The 17280-nt window shown below is 31.8% G+C and overlaps 1 protein-coding gene across 1 annotated transcript in view; it reads left to right on the top strand.

Moving 5' to 3' along the window:
- Positions 1–4029: 4029 nt before the first annotated feature.
- Positions 4030–17280, top strand: part of LOC136971284 (activating molecule in BECN1-regulated autophagy protein 1A-like) — a 71797-nt gene continuing 58546 nt past the window's right edge. Inside the window, exon 1 of the mRNA XM_067265745.1 lies at positions 4030–4231. Within this exon, the coding sequence (XP_067121846.1) occupies positions 4225–4231 (7 nt within the window). The 5' untranslated portion in view covers positions 4030–4224. The remainder of the gene's footprint in view (positions 4232–17280) is intronic.

Here is a 17280-nt window from a genome sequence, read left to right as displayed (position 1 = left end):
TTTTTAAAATTGTGTCCATAAAAATTTAATCTTGAAACTGTTAAACTAAAAATGGATAAATATTTTTATATGTATTAGAATAGTTTTTATACAATTTAAAGAATGTTTAGAATACATTCGAATGTTTTTTTTTTATACAGTATTGTTTAAATCGAAATAATTAAAATACACGGAATAAAATAAAATAACATTTAAATATATTAACACAATACACATCGACAGAGTGCGCGTTACGTATTATATTTTACTGCGTTATTTTTGATCATATATTTCCATTCCGATGGTAATCCGGTGGCATCTTTGTGGTTTGAACATTTGCCAGTAAGGCTGGATCTATATATTTCATACTTTTCTACAGTCATTGCTACAGGCGGTGAGCGCACCGGTTTAACAATCCTAGCCTCATTCTATTCAACAACCCACTGTGCTACTCTGGATAGTGCTGTAGTGTAGTGCCCTTTGTTTACATCGTATATATGCTCTTTAAGATGGTTACTCGACAATAAGCGTTACGTAATTTTGGCGTGGGTATGTGCAACAGCGTTACGCAGCATTACAAGGGTGGAGGGGTAGTTGAAAAGTATAAAAGCGGCGTTACGTAATTTATGGATGCTCTCTTGGAATCTTAAATGATTCTATTTGATTTATCATTAATATATCAAATCTTTAAGATTTAATATAGTGCATTGAAGTGATCTGGAATCTCAAATCATTCTAGATCAGTGATGACAGATTCATCACAAAAATTACCCCCGGGATTACCTAATATTTTTAAACAATCAATGCAGGTTCGAAGTATCCGATTGAATGTTTAAAAATTATTAGGTTTTAATAAATTATGCAAAGTTTTAAAATCTATCAAACACTTTTTATACATGTAGTGTCCTAAAGGAAAAGCTAAACTACGCCCACATTACACATGAGTAATGCAGCGATGCATCCACATGTCAATTTCATGTGTTCTAGTTAGTACTGTTTTTGGTATCTTGGAAGGAAACAAAAGCTAATAGTACTTATTCGCCCTGCTCTACAACTTTGCAATCTTAGGATCTAAAACTGTAGCAGCCTCCTCTTATAAAATTACAACCTCCGTTAAAGCTACGACCAGCGTAAATCACTGATTGGTCGACCGGGCCGCTGCTAACGGCTATAAAAGGTTAATGTCAGAGCGAGAGATTCAAGTTCGTCAGAGTTCGTCTGGCAACTTCAGGGCTGTCATAAATTTCGTCTGATGATTTCAAGTAGACATCAAGTTCGGGTTGGAACTTCAGGTAGACATCGAGTTCGTCGGAGATCTTTTAGTAAGCTAAAGAGTTCCTCCAAGTTCGTCCAAGGATATTAAGACATACAGAAGACCACTACTAGCCTTCAAGACAGCAATTCGTCGCAAGGTGCCTTCTCGACGGACCGGATCAGAACATTCGAATTAATTGAACTTTCTGAACTTTGTTTAATGTAATTGGCGCACCGAGTTGGTCGCCAATCGAGTATGAATTGAACAGTTTAAACTTCACTGTTACATTATTGTTTACCGCATTTCCGATTTACATCGACAAAAGATCCACAATAGCATGGGTGTTTACAGAAAATTTTTCAGTGGTGGCAGTGCAATTGGAAACAAATAATTTCTTCAATACATTTTTATTTAATTTATTAGGGGTTTTTTCACCAGTAGATTACAGAATACAGTATTGCATCAATACAAAAAAAGAAACAAAGTGTCCTCCTATGGTCGAATGAATAAGGTTACATAACATCTCAATCACTTTTACGATTATAATGTATGGAATTTTTTACTCGATTCCAGGGAGTGCAAGTATTCTATTTGCTCCTCTCTGAGGACGCTCGTGCACAACGGTGTTGCGTTCGTTTTCGAAATAATCGACTCGGATTAACTAAGCGAATCTACACATACTGTATACAATAAATAGTCATATTGAAAAGTATACAAAACGTACAGCAAGATTGATTTATTTGGTTACTGCAACGCGACACGTGATCGATCTGCCAAGGGAGTGTGTGCCCAGGAAGACTTTTATGAGAAACTGGCCTCCTATTTAGGTTGTGGACTCCGCAAGCACGTGGTTTGCGGGTATGAAAGGAAGCCTGGAAAAACTCCACGTAGACAGCCCATTGGCAAGGCCCAAACCCACGACCAATTACCAATGTTCAGAGGTTTCATCCACTCAACTACCGGTGGTGGCATACAAGAAAGTTTTTTTTTTTTTGTTAAGTTACAGCAACGAAACCCTTGGGCGATCTGCCTAGGGGGAATGCCTTCCGGGAGGTCTTTTGGCCTCTATTTAGGCGTTACAGATGTGGAGAAAACCTGGAAAATTTCACGTGGCCAGTCCGTCCGAGCGAGGTGCAAATCCACGACCGAACTCTCAGTGTTCAGGGAACGAAGACCGCTTGGCCACTGGTGCGCTATTAAATTTTGTTTTCAACGTATTGTCGCAAGACAACTCAATAAGATTCTCTTCTTCTGCCGCAATAAATTCAGATGGAGCACTGACTTTAAATAGATCTTTAATCCATGCAAATGTATCGATATTATCATTTTGAAAATATTTCTCAAACCCAGTGATAAGCTGTGATAAATGTTCTTCAAGAATAGATTTCACACTTCGAGAGAAATCAACTCCACTGAATGTCAAAAACTGTGGCAACAAGGGGAAACATTCTTTTCCTTCGAGTGAAGATCTTTACGATAATCCGTCTCGAGTTAGTTCTTACGACTCGAGAATGTTCTTACGTTGGTTCGTAGAAAGATACACCTCCACACTCAATCCAGTGAATATTTACAGTTTATTTACAAAACAAAATATTTCAGAATATACAAGTTTGACAACATTACACACACGGCACAACAAAGGTATGGTGTCTCACGTAACAGCTTGTCCTTTGGGGACGATTAGACTCTGGGGAAACTCCGGTCGGTTTGTGGAGTTGGCTCAACCGTGTGGCCGTCCTGTCTCTACACTAACCCTTCTCAGAGGAATTCCTAAGAGGAGAACACCCTCTCTACACCTCGCGGGCTTCCTAAGTGTCAGAGACTACCACGTATTCGGTCTCTCGCCCTTCTCCTCGTTCCTCTCGCCACTCTTACTATTTAAAGCGTTCCTCGACGACAACTTGCGGCCAATCAGGGTCCTTCCTTTCCCCGGAAGCTTTCAAAAACGTCCGCTCTCCTCCCGACGAAACAGCTTACCGTCACGTCCGTTCCTTCGTCCATCCAGCTGCAACCCAAATTCCTTCCCTTTTATTTTTTTTCAATTAACTGAACGTTACAGGTCCTTCGCTATGTGCTGTATTCTTCGACTGATGGTGTTATTGAACAAAGGCACTTTTGAAAGCTGCTTCCCAGATGACTCACCAGTCATAATGTTCACCATATCTTCAGCAGCCGGTATAATGAGTTCTTCTGTGATGGTAGAGGCTTTTTGCATTTTGCGATTCTGTGTGCCCATCTTTATTAGCGAGGTTGAGGCCGAAGTTTTAAACGCAAAAACGTGTACGTCGGACGTTCGGCGCCGCTTTCCTGTAAGCCTAGATGTTTGACAATGGTGTTTGGAATTTCGAGCTTGATTCCACTGACTATCCAAACACCATTGTCAAACTTCTAGGCTTACAGGAAAGTGGCGCTGAATGTCCGACGTACACATTTTCGCGTTTAAAACTTCGGCCTCAACCTCGCTGTTACTGAGTTAATGATTGGCCTGCTAGATGTCGCATCTTATAACATTGAATTGAAAGTGGGAGTGTAAGCGTGATTTCTTTTTCTGTAACGAAAGTGATAGTAAAATTATGAAAATTTTATATTATTTCGTGGCGCCCCTGTGAGGAAGCCGCGGCGCACACTTTATATACACCAAACATCCAAAATACAATTAAGTATATAAAATTTTATTCAATAATATTTAATACGACGAAAAATAATTTAATTGTGTTAAATTAGTTTAAATTTTTATAAATACATTATAATAATTAGCGAAACTACAACTCGCTTTATCACGTGACGTTAACGATGTCGATGGTCACATCCAATTGACTACCAATAGTTACGTGTTTGGAATAAATGGAAAGGATAATAAATTCGAGAAAGTAATTTAGATTAAAAAGTTTGTAAATTGTAAAGTTTAAAGATATTCCTCGAGTAAATTGATTTTCGTATCAGTTAAATAATCCCTTGAAGATTATGAATAGGTAGATTCTATCAGTCAAATGTCAGGTGAGATTACAATGAAGGGTATCTTTTTATCCACTTTTTATAGACTTTTATAAGTAAAATATGTGTATTTTATGAAAGATTTAAGCGCTTTTAACTCGAATACGCCATTTAATCGCTCCATTTAATCAATTAAACAGCTTAATGTTTGTAAATAAGTCAATAATATGTAAAATGTATTGGTTTTCTATACACTTTGCATGTTTAAAGGGAAGAATATGCTTGCTCTTTCATCCTTTTTGGATACTTTCAAGTCTCTTAATGAGTATTAAATTATATAAAAACACTTCTTTTTTGGGTTTTTTTTTAACTCTGAAAACTCACTTTCTCATGTATCATGATATAAAAATGTTAACTATTTTGCATGTTTTAGCAAGTATTTCTATTGATTATCACATTGTGATGGTAAGAAAAGAAAGGAAAAATCATTGCAATTGATAATTATTGAGTGTGGAATGAAATTTATAAGTTAATACAGGAAAAACTACGAGGGCTGTTTCTTTTTCGACCTCTGACGGTCCATAAAACAAAGATAAGCGTAAATAACATAATGAATTTATTACCAAAAGTTAGGTACAAACGTGGTTACTTTTTGACGTAATCACCATGAAGGTCGAGGCATTTGTCTGTCTGTGGAAGAACTTTGAAATCCTCTCTTTGTAGAAAGTTGCTGCCGGTGACTCGAGATGGCCTGAACGACATTGTTTTGAAGGTCGTCATTAGTCTCAAACCTCTGCCCTCCTAGATGTTTTCGGTTCAGGAAAGAGGTGGAATTCTTTACCACTTTTAAACACCCAGTGATTTAGTGCCAAGTGATTTCCACCTCATTCCTGAACTGAAAACGTGGCTAGGAGGGCAGAGGTTTGAGACTAATGACGATCTTCAAAACAATGTCGTTAAGGCCATCTCGAGACACTGGCGGTAACATTCTACATAGAGGGAATTTCAAAACTCATTCACAGATAGACAAATGCCTCGATCTTCATGGTGATTATGTCGAAGAGTAACCACATTTGTACCTAACTTTTGGTAATATATTCATTATGCTGTTTACATTTGTCTTTGTTTTATGGACTGTCGGAGGTTGAAAAACAAACAGCCCTTGTATATATAATGAAGTAACTTTTTTTAATATTGTAACAAAAATATAAGAAAGACACTGCTGTGCAGAATAGATAATTGTTGAATATAGAAGAAAATTTATATAAAGCCAAATGACTGCTAGATTTTTGGGTTACGTTAATGCTATTAGTGGCTTGGAAATCCGGTGTTCGGCTGGTTTGGCTTATTACAAAAATATCAGATTTTTAGATATTTATGTTTGCGTAATTTATAAAATGTTGATTGTATCGAATATAACTTATATGCAGTCGGAGTTGAAAGTTTGAAAACATTAATTTGTGTAAGTTTTAATCATTTTGTTGTCGATCTAAACAAATGTTTATTGTTAAATAAAACTGAATTAAAAACATCTCTTAATAAGAAAAGGTGATCTGTGGATACATTACAATAATAATAATAATAATAATTCTATTTCATTCCAAGTCCAAGTATCTAAACTTTTGGCATTTATATATTATATATATGTATATGTATAATTATATATATGATATATTAAAATTAAATTGACTTTTTGTGTATTTTTTAAAGAATAACATGTTTATTTTTCTTTGTTTTTCTGTTTTTCATTCTTTACAAGTATGAAACGATATGTTAAGTAATATATTAGTAGATGTCACTTTTATAATGTAATTAATGTATAGAGAACCTTTATTAAATGATGCATTATAAAGCAAAACTCAATTCTGTTTTTACTTGAACTTTTTACACAATTTACCTATTTTTCCTTAGGCTTAGTGTAATAAATTGAGATTATGTTTCTGAAAATACAGTTTGAACAATATAATGCTACGTCCTAATGGCTAACAAAAAATATGGCACTTGAATACAATATTTTTATATAGTGATGGTAAACTTGTATCAGTTATAAAGTGAAGGACTGTAAAGTAATTAGTCTTAGCAAGTGGAGCCAGAGCCAATCAGGTATATATACTGATACTGTATATATACAGTACAGTACATATATGTAGACACAATAGGCTCTGGCTCCACTGAGAAGTGAATGAGTCAGTGATGAAATGGTGGATTATATATATATATGTATATAAATACAAAGGAATTGGTGTTGGAGTCCGTTGGCAAGCTGAAAACATCGACTCTGAAGTCAGACTCAGACTCTGCAAAAAATATGCCGACTCCCTAGCCCTGCTTATAACCAGTAATTTTATTCAATTAAAGCTTAAATGCAAATTATTTATTTATAGAATTTACTTTTTTATAAGCAGAAAAAAAGATGCTCCATGTATAATTGTAATAAAAATGTATTAACGGTGATTTCTAAAATATCCAATAGTTTCAATAATATAAAGATTTAACTTTCTTGTTGATGCGCAATGTATCATCATCACACACATTTGCTGACTTTTTAATTTTTTTTATAAATTCTGTTATATAACTGTTTATCTATTCTTCATAATGGTGTTTTTTTTCTTTTTTATTAACAGTATTTACTGTTAATAAGAAAGAAAAGAAAAATATTATGCAGAATAGATTATACAGAAAATAAAGAAATTTATAATATACAAAAATTGGTTAATGCTTTTATATCATCATGCTTGAGAAAACTCTTTGATATTCAAAAGAAATTCTAAAATGTTTTTATAAAATACACCCAAGCTTTATTGAATAAAATTACTGGTTATAAGCAAGGCTACAGAGTTGGCATTCATTTTGCTGCCCTCTCTGCAGTTGATATTTTCAGCTTGCCTACTCTGACCCCAAAGCCATGTCCTTAGTATTTGTGTATATATTATCCATCATTTCATCACTGACATGTAATTCAATTGGGCTAATTTACTAATTATCAATGCACTGGTGGTCTAATGATAATTAGAGGATTGTACCTAAGATATTTTTACTCTATTCAAAAGACAAAAAAAAATGATAGAAATTTACAAATTGAAAAAAAAGGCACAAAACTTTGTTGGAAAATGCCCTAGCCCTGCTTATAACCAGTAATTTTATTCAATTAAAGCTTAAATGCAAATTGGAAAGAGATAATAAATGAAAATCACCTATTTATACTGTTTTTAAAATCATCCAACCAATGTAATAATATAATCACACTCGTAATACAAACAAATGAAATTCGTTGACAATTTCAAAGTTTATTAGCATTGGGCCATTAAATTGATTAACTTTATATTTGTACAATTCTTTTAAACTTCTGATGCATATAAACTGTAACTGCTTCTAATTATGAAATACAGAATCGGTTAAGGGGTCTGAATTGGCAAATTTTTTGCCAAACCAATTTCTCAAACTGCTAATGCCTGCCGACACCAACATCTACTCCCCAGCCCTGGTTACTAGTTTAGTAATCATTACATATTTTTATTTAAGTTATATTAGTAGAGATGAAGATTTGTGTTTAATTTTTGTATGATGAAAGTAAACAATCTTGTATCTATTTACATAAAAAATAATAGCTTAAATTATATCCATATTTAAGACAAAAGCTTGTAAATTTATTAGGCAATCGTTTTGTGATTTTTTTATAAATTAAGAAAGTATCATCATCCTTTAGTTTTCAAATTACAATGAGAATTTGTAAAAATTGCAAAATTATAATTGAATAAATCCAGATGTAAATGGCTTATATTAACAGATTTTTAAAATAGCAATAACAAATTTAAATAAAAACTTTATTCATAATAAACTATACTAAAATCTCACTTATTTGGCCACCTTTAGAGAATACAATTTCTGGCAATGTAAGTAAGGTGGTCACATATGTGGGGTTAGGACAAAATTGACATACAGAATTGTAATACGAGGATTGTACTGAATCACACTAAAAGTTTAATACAGATTATAAAAGTAAGTAAATAAAAAAATTCATATAATACTGTACATCCTTTTCAATGGATAGTAATTCACACTTTCTTACAGAGTAATCTATTAATATTGAATGATAGTGTATTAAAATACTGGGTGGGTCTACATGTACAGTACACTAAATGTAAGCTGTATGCAATTAAGTACTATACAGTACAGTTCTAAATGGAATTGTTTGAGACATATTGTGTCATTTATAACATAATAAATCTAAAAACATGTTTTGAATACATATAGAAACATCATTAATTAAATTGGAAGTAAACTGTTAAAAGTGAATCATCATTGGACAAAGTTTTAATGCAAGTCCTACCTACAGACCATCAGTCCTGTCATTATAGACCATAGGTTGAGAAATGCTACTTTAGGACGCTCCTATCATAACTACTTACACGAGATTGGGCTTGTTACTGATATGGAATTTTATTCATAATTAAAACGTAAGCAGTTTTATAGGGAATTTCGGGGATGCCCACATAAGCAAGACGAGGTTTTACTATAAATTATGATTATAATAGGATTTTTAAACATGTTGATATTTAACAATTTTAAAAGCTACATAAAATAATAATCTTTAATTATTAATTTGAATTGAAAGTTTAATGTCATATTATCTCTAAAATGACACCATTTTAATCCTTTTTTACTGAAGAAGTTTTAGTTCTTTTTAGTATTTGAGAGAATAGATTCTTTAATGTTAGATTTTCATTTAACAATTTTTGCCAGATCCTTTTTGTTTCTGTAAAATATTTTTATAATAATAAAATAAATAGTTTGCCCTCCACATCTATGGGAGTTAGTGTCCAGGACCTCTGTAAAAGTGGAAACCTGAAATATCTTTAGGTCCCTCTAACTTTAAATCATAATACATTGTATTTAACATACAAAAATAAAAGTTTGAGACTACTATGTGCTGCAACAATATGTTTTATAAATTTAAAATTACATTAGAGAGAGTGGGAGGCAATATAGTACATATACAGTATGTGATGCAATACATGTACAGTATGTGGATAAGCAGTGAAATTATTAAAGTTTATAAAACACAGTACTGTACCTGTGTTTTATAAACTTTAATAATAAAAGTTATGAGAAATGTAAGATGTACTGCACATCGAGAGACTAAATGTGTGAGTGAGGCAGGCTAATACCAAGACAGTTTTGTATTATCTCCAGATGTATAGTCTAGTTCTTTACTACATTGAAACTTTTTACAAAATTTTACTTTTATTTAAAACATTTGTGTATATATTTACAATAGTAAATGATAAAATAAATTAATAATATGTATATTTATTGCATTTATAAATTACTAAAATGTTTTTTACATTTTCTAGTTTATGAAAGCCATCTGTGACTTTTTGTAACAGGCTGCAAAAGTCAAAAAAAAAAAAACAAAAAAGAAATTTTACTTAATTATTGATGACAAACTTTCAAATAATCAAATCCACAAAGGTTAAACCTATGAAATTCAAGGTTTCTTAATATAGAAATGAATAATTAATTTAAAATATCTAATTTAATCAGTAATTTTTTATTTTGAGATTCATTAATAGATTCATAAAATTACTATTTCAGGGTCATGATTTATATATAAATTATATTTATCAAAAATATAAATTAAAACATATATCATTTAAAAAATTTTTATTAAATAATAACATCTGCTAATGTATTTTTGAATTGTTCTTTAACTTTATTACTAAAAATATAAAAATCTAGTTGTGTAAAATTGAATATTAGATTGAATTATGAACCTGATAAATTAGTTGAAATTAATTAAATCATTATTACGTGAATAGTTAAGTATGTTTTTGTTTGTTTATAACTTTAATTACTTCATTTGATATTCATTAAAATGAAGATTTTTAATTATTTAATAGTGAGAATTTGTTTTTGAATTATATTACTAATTATCTATGACAAAATAATTATTTGTTCATTAAATGTTCTATAAGGACAAATAGGTATCATTAAGCAATGTTTGAAATTAGTTATTTGCGTAACTGTTTATTATACTGTTGCAGTAGCACTCGAATAAAATAAACCATATCGATTATTTTTTTTTATTTATTGAATGAGAAAAGTATCCTATGTTGACATTACCATCATTGGAGAGCAAAGTGCCTGTCATTTTTATTACTTAGATTGTAATTGAGATAGTACATATAATATATTATAAAAATGATAAATCAATAAACACAGTATTGGTGATTTTAATATAAATATTATAGTAGCAAATAAATAAATACATCTTTTTTATGTACAGTGCCACACTGTTAGCTTTAGAGCATCATCCAAATAACAATTACAGTGGAACCTCAGTATATGACCTTAATCAGTTCCTGATGTTTGGACTTATACCGAATAGGATGTATACCAAACCAACCTTTCCCATCAGAAATAATGTAAAAATGATTAATCCGTTCTCATGTAAAAAATAAAAAACTCCTCTTGATATGGTATATTAATGGGGTTGTAAAATAATTGAAACACTGTTTGAGCACATTAATAAAAAAATAAATTTTATTATAGATTTTTAAAGTTATTACGGTAATAATCGCAAATAATTACTTCTGATACGCTGTTGCCAGCACACTGTTTTTCAGTTATCCAAAGCCAAAGCAATTTCTCAATGATCTAATGTCTCCGATCTCTGTTTAGAAATTGATTTAACCCCTTTTGCAACATTAGCAGATTTAGTAATGTCTTTATTTTTCATGATTGTCGGTATCGTCGTTCTCGGAATACGGTATGCAACAGTTAAATCTCGAACACGCATGCCACCTTCATATTTCTCAACAATCTCTTTTTTTCAGTTCCATTGTGATTCTAGTCATTTTTTTAGTTTTCTGTTGCTTTTCGTTTGCCTTTTTGCAATTCATGATTAATAAAAATGTTTTACTTACAAATTAAAATCAGAAGAAATTTAACAAAGTTATAAGACCGTGGCACCGCAAACGTCTAGTCTGGTCTAGTACACCGATAGTGCTACTTGTTCATAGATTGCATGTATAATTGAATTAAGTCGTATACCGAAAAAGAGTCGTATACTGAGCAAAATCTGTTTCATCCAAACAGGACAAATTCTAAAGCAGACATATACCGAGGTACCACTGTACCATTAAAATTTGGTGAAATCCAAATATCCATGTTTAAAGTTGGGTTTAATCCAACAGTCTAGTGAACTAGAAACATATTAACTTATTTTGCTGCCAGATTAGCAGGCTATATTAAAGTGCTATTTTTGTTTTATCAGATGTGAATCTAAGGACACTTTTTTTCTTTTATTAACAGGTACAGACCTGTACATTCCCAATACAGCTGGGCACAACTGGAGTTGGATACAAAATTCAATTACAAAATCCTATATGCTACCTTAGTGAACATGATGATGGCTTTTTTTTTTCACTGCGATTAATTTCCATTTATTATTGACTTTATGTATTGCTCCTTTCCAAACAGGGCAGGCTTATGTAATTACTGTATAAGTAAAAATATCATGTCAAATAGAGCTGAGGGCATCATTTAAATCCCATTTACTTTTCACAATTTTTTTTGAATGATTGGCGAATGAGACCTGTCTTTTTAGTTATTGTCTCAATATGATCAGTTCATAAGAGTATAGTCTAGCATAACTCCTAAGTATTTCAGATTTTATTCCATTTTGATACTTTCATTGTCTATTTGCATTGTAGAGATGCTGTGCTCTTAGTCTTCTAAAAATTATTCCTCTAGTCTTTCCAGGATTAAAGGACAATTTGTTTTTTATTTCCCAGTTAGTGATTTTCTTAAGTATATCTGTTCCTTTCCTTTCAAGCTCAGCTCTTGAGTTTTTGCTTATAAGTATTAGGGCGTCATCAGCGTATGTGACAACTTTATTTTGCCCAAAGTCCTTAGAAAATCATTTATTTAATGATTTAATAATATGCACCAGAGAAGGGGTTCACAGGCAGAACCCTGCAGACATCCCCTAATGTATTTCCTTTCAAAAGTAAGTCCTCCAGACTGAAAAGTTATTGTTCTGTCAGACAGATAGTCTGACAGAACAATAACTTATAACATGTCTTTTATTAAATTATAGATGTTTGCAGGACAATTATATTGTCTCATCCTATATAGAATCAGCGGCCACCATGTGCTATCGAACACCCTATGAATATGAAGGCTTATACCGAAAGCATATTGTTGTTTAAAATATTGTTGATATTCTGACTGCCTCCATGATAGCCTCCACGGTGGACCTCTGTCTTCTAAAACCAAACTGGTTATTGCTAAGGTGATTTGATTCTAAATGCAAGTATAGTCTGTTTGCAACAAGTCCCTCTAATACCTTTCCCAAAATTGAGAGCGAGATTATAGGTCTGAATTTACGTGGTTGCTTTAGGAATAGAGACAACTCTAGCCCTCTTCCAATCTTTAGGATATATTCCATGTTGCAGATATGTATTAAAATGAAAATAATAAGTGTTGAATTTTGATTCCATATTTCTTTTATTATTTCTGATGTCAGCTTGTTGACCCCTGATGTCATCTTGTTTAGGCTGAGGATGATCTTTTCAACCTTCTTTTTTTTGAACAGGTTCTACATTGTTAGTATCTAGAGGCTGATTAATTAAGCTCCTTATTTCTCTGTGTGAATCCTGGTCCTTGTTTTCAATATCCTCTACACAAAATTTTTGTAAGAAGGCTTTTATGGTTATTGTAACATCCCTTGTGTATCCTTCATTGGTATTGATCATTGTCATTTCCTGCATTCTTAATAAAATGGTGCAATGGCAACCATTGCACCATTTTATTAAGAACCCCTGGGGTTCTTCAATGCTTTTGTGCAATATTCCCTCCATAAGATCAATTTTGCCTGTTTTATACTTTCTTTTTATTCTTTTAGATGGTCAATGTATTGGTTTTTATATTCAGTTCTTAAGGAAGAAATTTCAGAGATGTAGAGAAGATCTACATCTCTGAAATTTCTTCCTAGAGTGTTATTTGTGCATCTTTTTTCTGTTAGAGTATTGTTCCACCATGGAACTGGCTTTTTCTTGGAGTAAATCTGGGAATTTCCCTTTTGCAGACAGTATTAATATGTTTTATATTTTGCTCAACTTTTTCCTAGCCGCCTCTTTTGTGTTAGAAGAACTTATATCCATATTTTATAATATATACTCATTGCAAATTTGTTAATTGGCATGTGCAACTCTGAACCTGGATTTAATTGGGATATTGAAGCTTGGAACACATACTTCAAAGGAGATGTAAGTGTGGACAAAAGTTTCATCTTGAAACTTCCTGTTTTGAATGTAGTTATATACATTGGTGGAACTGACAGTCACATCTATTCAACTGTCTCTTCTAGTTTAGGAGAAACATCGTTAATCATCAGTAAATCTTTTGCACCACAGTACTGTTCAGAGTCCATCTCTACAATCGAGGTTTTCTCCTCCCCAAGTAATAGAGTGCAAGTTGACATCACCAGCAATAATTATGTTTTTATTAGGGAGTGTGTCCAGGATTTTATCTATGCTATCCAATATGTCTAGCAAGTTTTGTTCTCCAGGACAGTAGATATTTATTAGTAAGACATATGTCTCTCCCATTTATCTCACAACAGGTGATGTATTTGTTGTTTACATTTTCATGAAAGAGAGTAAATATGTTTTTATTTTTGATTATGATTAAGCTCCAGGGGTATTCATTAGTGTGTTTCAGGATGTTGCTTTTTGTTGGCAAGCAGGTAGGTTTATTACCAATACAATAAGACTCCTGTATCATAATCATGTCATAATTTTCCAGTTTTATACAGTGCATCGATACCTCTACAGAAGTTGATCTGCAGAAAACATATGTTGTTAGTTTCTTGTTCCATAGTCAGTTTTTGCTATTACAGTAAAGCATCATCGATTATCTGACCCCCGATTAACCGACCGCATTATCGGTTAACCGACCGCGTTCTAGTCGGCAAATTCAAATGTCCGCTAGTGATGTGGCGCTACAATATTTGGTTATGTCTTGGCTACTTTAATATTATTTTTGTTAAATTTTTTGCATGTTTTAGTTGGCAGCACTGGCTCGACCATGAAAGGGAGGCTAGTATTTAAACCAGGCCTAATACATTATACTAATAATGTATTTTTTCATACTTTTTGGTTATCTGACTTTTCAGTTATCCGACCAACCCCAGTCCCCAATTAAGTCGGATAATCGATGCTCTACTGTACTTCATTTTTGACTTTCTGATGGATGGGACACACGTGATCTCTGGCATTGTGGTTTAAATTTATATTTCCATAACTTCCCTTTACTCAACACTGGACAATAGTCAATTACGTACCTCTAAAAACCTGTTACCGGTACGTATTTAATCATCAAAAAACAAAAAACTAGATTTGACAAACGTTTGATTTGTCACGACCTAATGAAGAACCTTTGAAGGTTCGAAAACGTTCGTCAAATCTAGTTTTTTGTTTTTGATGATTAAATACACATCGGTAACAGGTTTTTAGAGGTATGTAATTTATATTTCCTTCAACTTTGCAGTTTTTACAGATCAGATTTTCTTCTTTTTTATTGCATTCGTTAAATTGTGTTTTTCTGTGCATTGGCAGCATGAATTATGCTCCTCCATGCAGTGTTTGGCCAGATGACCAAATCTGAGGCATTTAAACATTGGATCACTGGAAAAAAGTCCATGACTCGATATTGAAACCATTGTATGTTAACTTTCCCTGCTTTAATTAGCAAATTTCTAATTTCAGGGGAGACCTGCATGACCTAGTTTTGTATATTCTTTTCCTTTACTGCCCACTGGAAATTTAATTGTTGTTTTTTAAATTCTTCCTGATCATATAGTTGATTAATATTATCATTTTGTTTGTGAATGTCATTTATTAGATTTTCTTTGTGGTGAACTGGAACCAAAATGGCAAATATGAGAGGAAATTTTTTTGGTAAAACTGCCAACACACCAGGAATTGATTCATCTATTGTGTTTTTTAAAGTTTTCAGATCTTCTTTCTGGGTTTGATGGTGATCCCTCCTTTCTGAATTTTTCTGATCCTTTGAATGCCAATCTTAAGTTCAGCAGGTTTCATGCCTTCTTGAATTTTATTTTCTTTGTGTTTTCACTATTCCCATTGTCTTTTTTGTCATAAATCAGAAGGACATTGTCAGAGACCTCGGGAAGCATTTTTCTTTTTATGGTTTGGGGTTCCAGTTTGGTTTTTAAAACTTCAATGTATAACATATTTTGTTTCCTTCTCATATCTTTAGTCTGTTGAATTTTTGTTATTTTGTCAAGAACTCTGTTCTGTTTTTCAGTTATTTTCTGCTGTTGTTCATTATCAAGTAATTTATTAAGTTCTTCAGTTGTTTCTCTAAATTTGTAATCTGTCTTTTCATCTTCATGTCAATAACTCTCTGAATATAATTTGTAAATAATTCTGTGTTTTCTTGTATCTATTTTAGCTACGTCATTAGCAGCAATATAGTTTTTCAAATTCTCTAACACACCGTATGCTGCTAACCTAAGTTCGCCAAAGTATCCATCTCTGCTAAACACCATGGGAGGAAATCATTAGAGAGCAGGAACAAAGAAACAGTTTTTCTGAGATATTCCAGCTCTTATGGCTGGAATATCTCAAATATAATAATATAAAGACACAAATATAAACAAATAACATACAAATCTAGCCAGGTAATAAAATTGTACAGAAGATTAAAATTTCACGTAATATATTGAAAAACACCCACTACTGGTAAAGAAACATGTTGGCTGGTCCCAAGATAAAATAGCAGTAACAAAGTTATATGAATACTCCAAGAACTAGAAACTGACTAGATTATCAAGATAATAATGCCAAAAGCCTACCCTAAGCCAATCTTAAGTACTAGCAACTATAACTACAATTAATGAAGGAGTTGAAATAATATAAAATAAGCAAGTTAAACTTAATAAAATATTATAAAAGCAGGCTAGCTAAATACATTTAACTTAATTAAAATAAAAGATTTATGAACTAAGCTATAGATTAACAAAAATTGTAAAAAGTAAGTTAAAACACCAGTTAGTTGTATAGACTATCGTCCAACTGAGAAATTATGTTAACTCTCTCAATTAACTGTATACCACCCAAGGTACCAAGTTGTATGCGAAAATTATAAAATGGCCTTAGCACTGTAAAAAAATACACCTTTGAAAGAGAAAATCTAAAGATGAGTAGAAAATAATAACCAGAATAAAGTAGAAACATTCTGAAAGTTTCAGAATGTTTCTACTTTATTCTGATAGAGTTCTGGTTTGATGGAGCTAAAATAGGTACAAGAAAACACAGAATTCTTTACAAATTGTATTCAGAGAGTACCAAATTATGTAGTATTTAATTATTAACAGTCGTGGTAAAGTAGCCAAAAAATCCAGCCATCATTTAGCTTTTTACCACACTGTTGGGCTCTTAGATGTATATATATTTATAGACCTACTTTTATACAGGATTACGTAAAGTTTTTATAGTTTGTTTTTTAAAACAAGCATTATACAAATTGAATAATATATTGATATTTTAAATTCAATAATTGTATTCTATAGACTAAAATCTTAATTAAAATTTGTTTGTATACATGGATAGCATTGGAAATATCAGCAAGTTACTTTGTTGTCTTGATGATTTTACATTGGTTTTGATAGTACGAAATAAATATTTGAATGCAATTGATTGTCATTGAAGTGAATTAATTCTATTGATGTACTGGTACACTAAATTTATTATTATTTCTTTACTTTTATGACAAAGTATATTCAGTATATCTCAATACAAAGATATCGAAATCATTATTAGCCAAATGAATTATTAAAACTATTAAGATATCTCCGAGATAATATTTATACTGTTAATTAAATTAATCAGTAAAGAAACTAGCGAGTAAAATTACCAAATTTATTAATAATTAATTAGTATAAAAATTCAATGATAAAATTTATATGTATAAGTTTATAATAATTCAGCAATTACATTTTATTTAAAAGCATTTTTTTCTTTAGTATTATTTAGTAATTTAATACATCAAGTAATCAAAAATAACAATAATCAATAACATAT

Source organism: Centruroides vittatus, unplaced genomic scaffold, assembly GCF_030686945.1.
Source record: "Centruroides vittatus isolate TY-2023 unplaced genomic scaffold, ASM3068694v2 contig_2433, whole genome shotgun sequence".
In the NCBI taxonomy this organism is placed as follows: domain Eukaryota; kingdom Metazoa; phylum Arthropoda; class Arachnida; order Scorpiones; family Buthidae; genus Centruroides; species Centruroides vittatus.
This window is presented reverse-complemented; position numbering and strand designations above follow the sequence as displayed.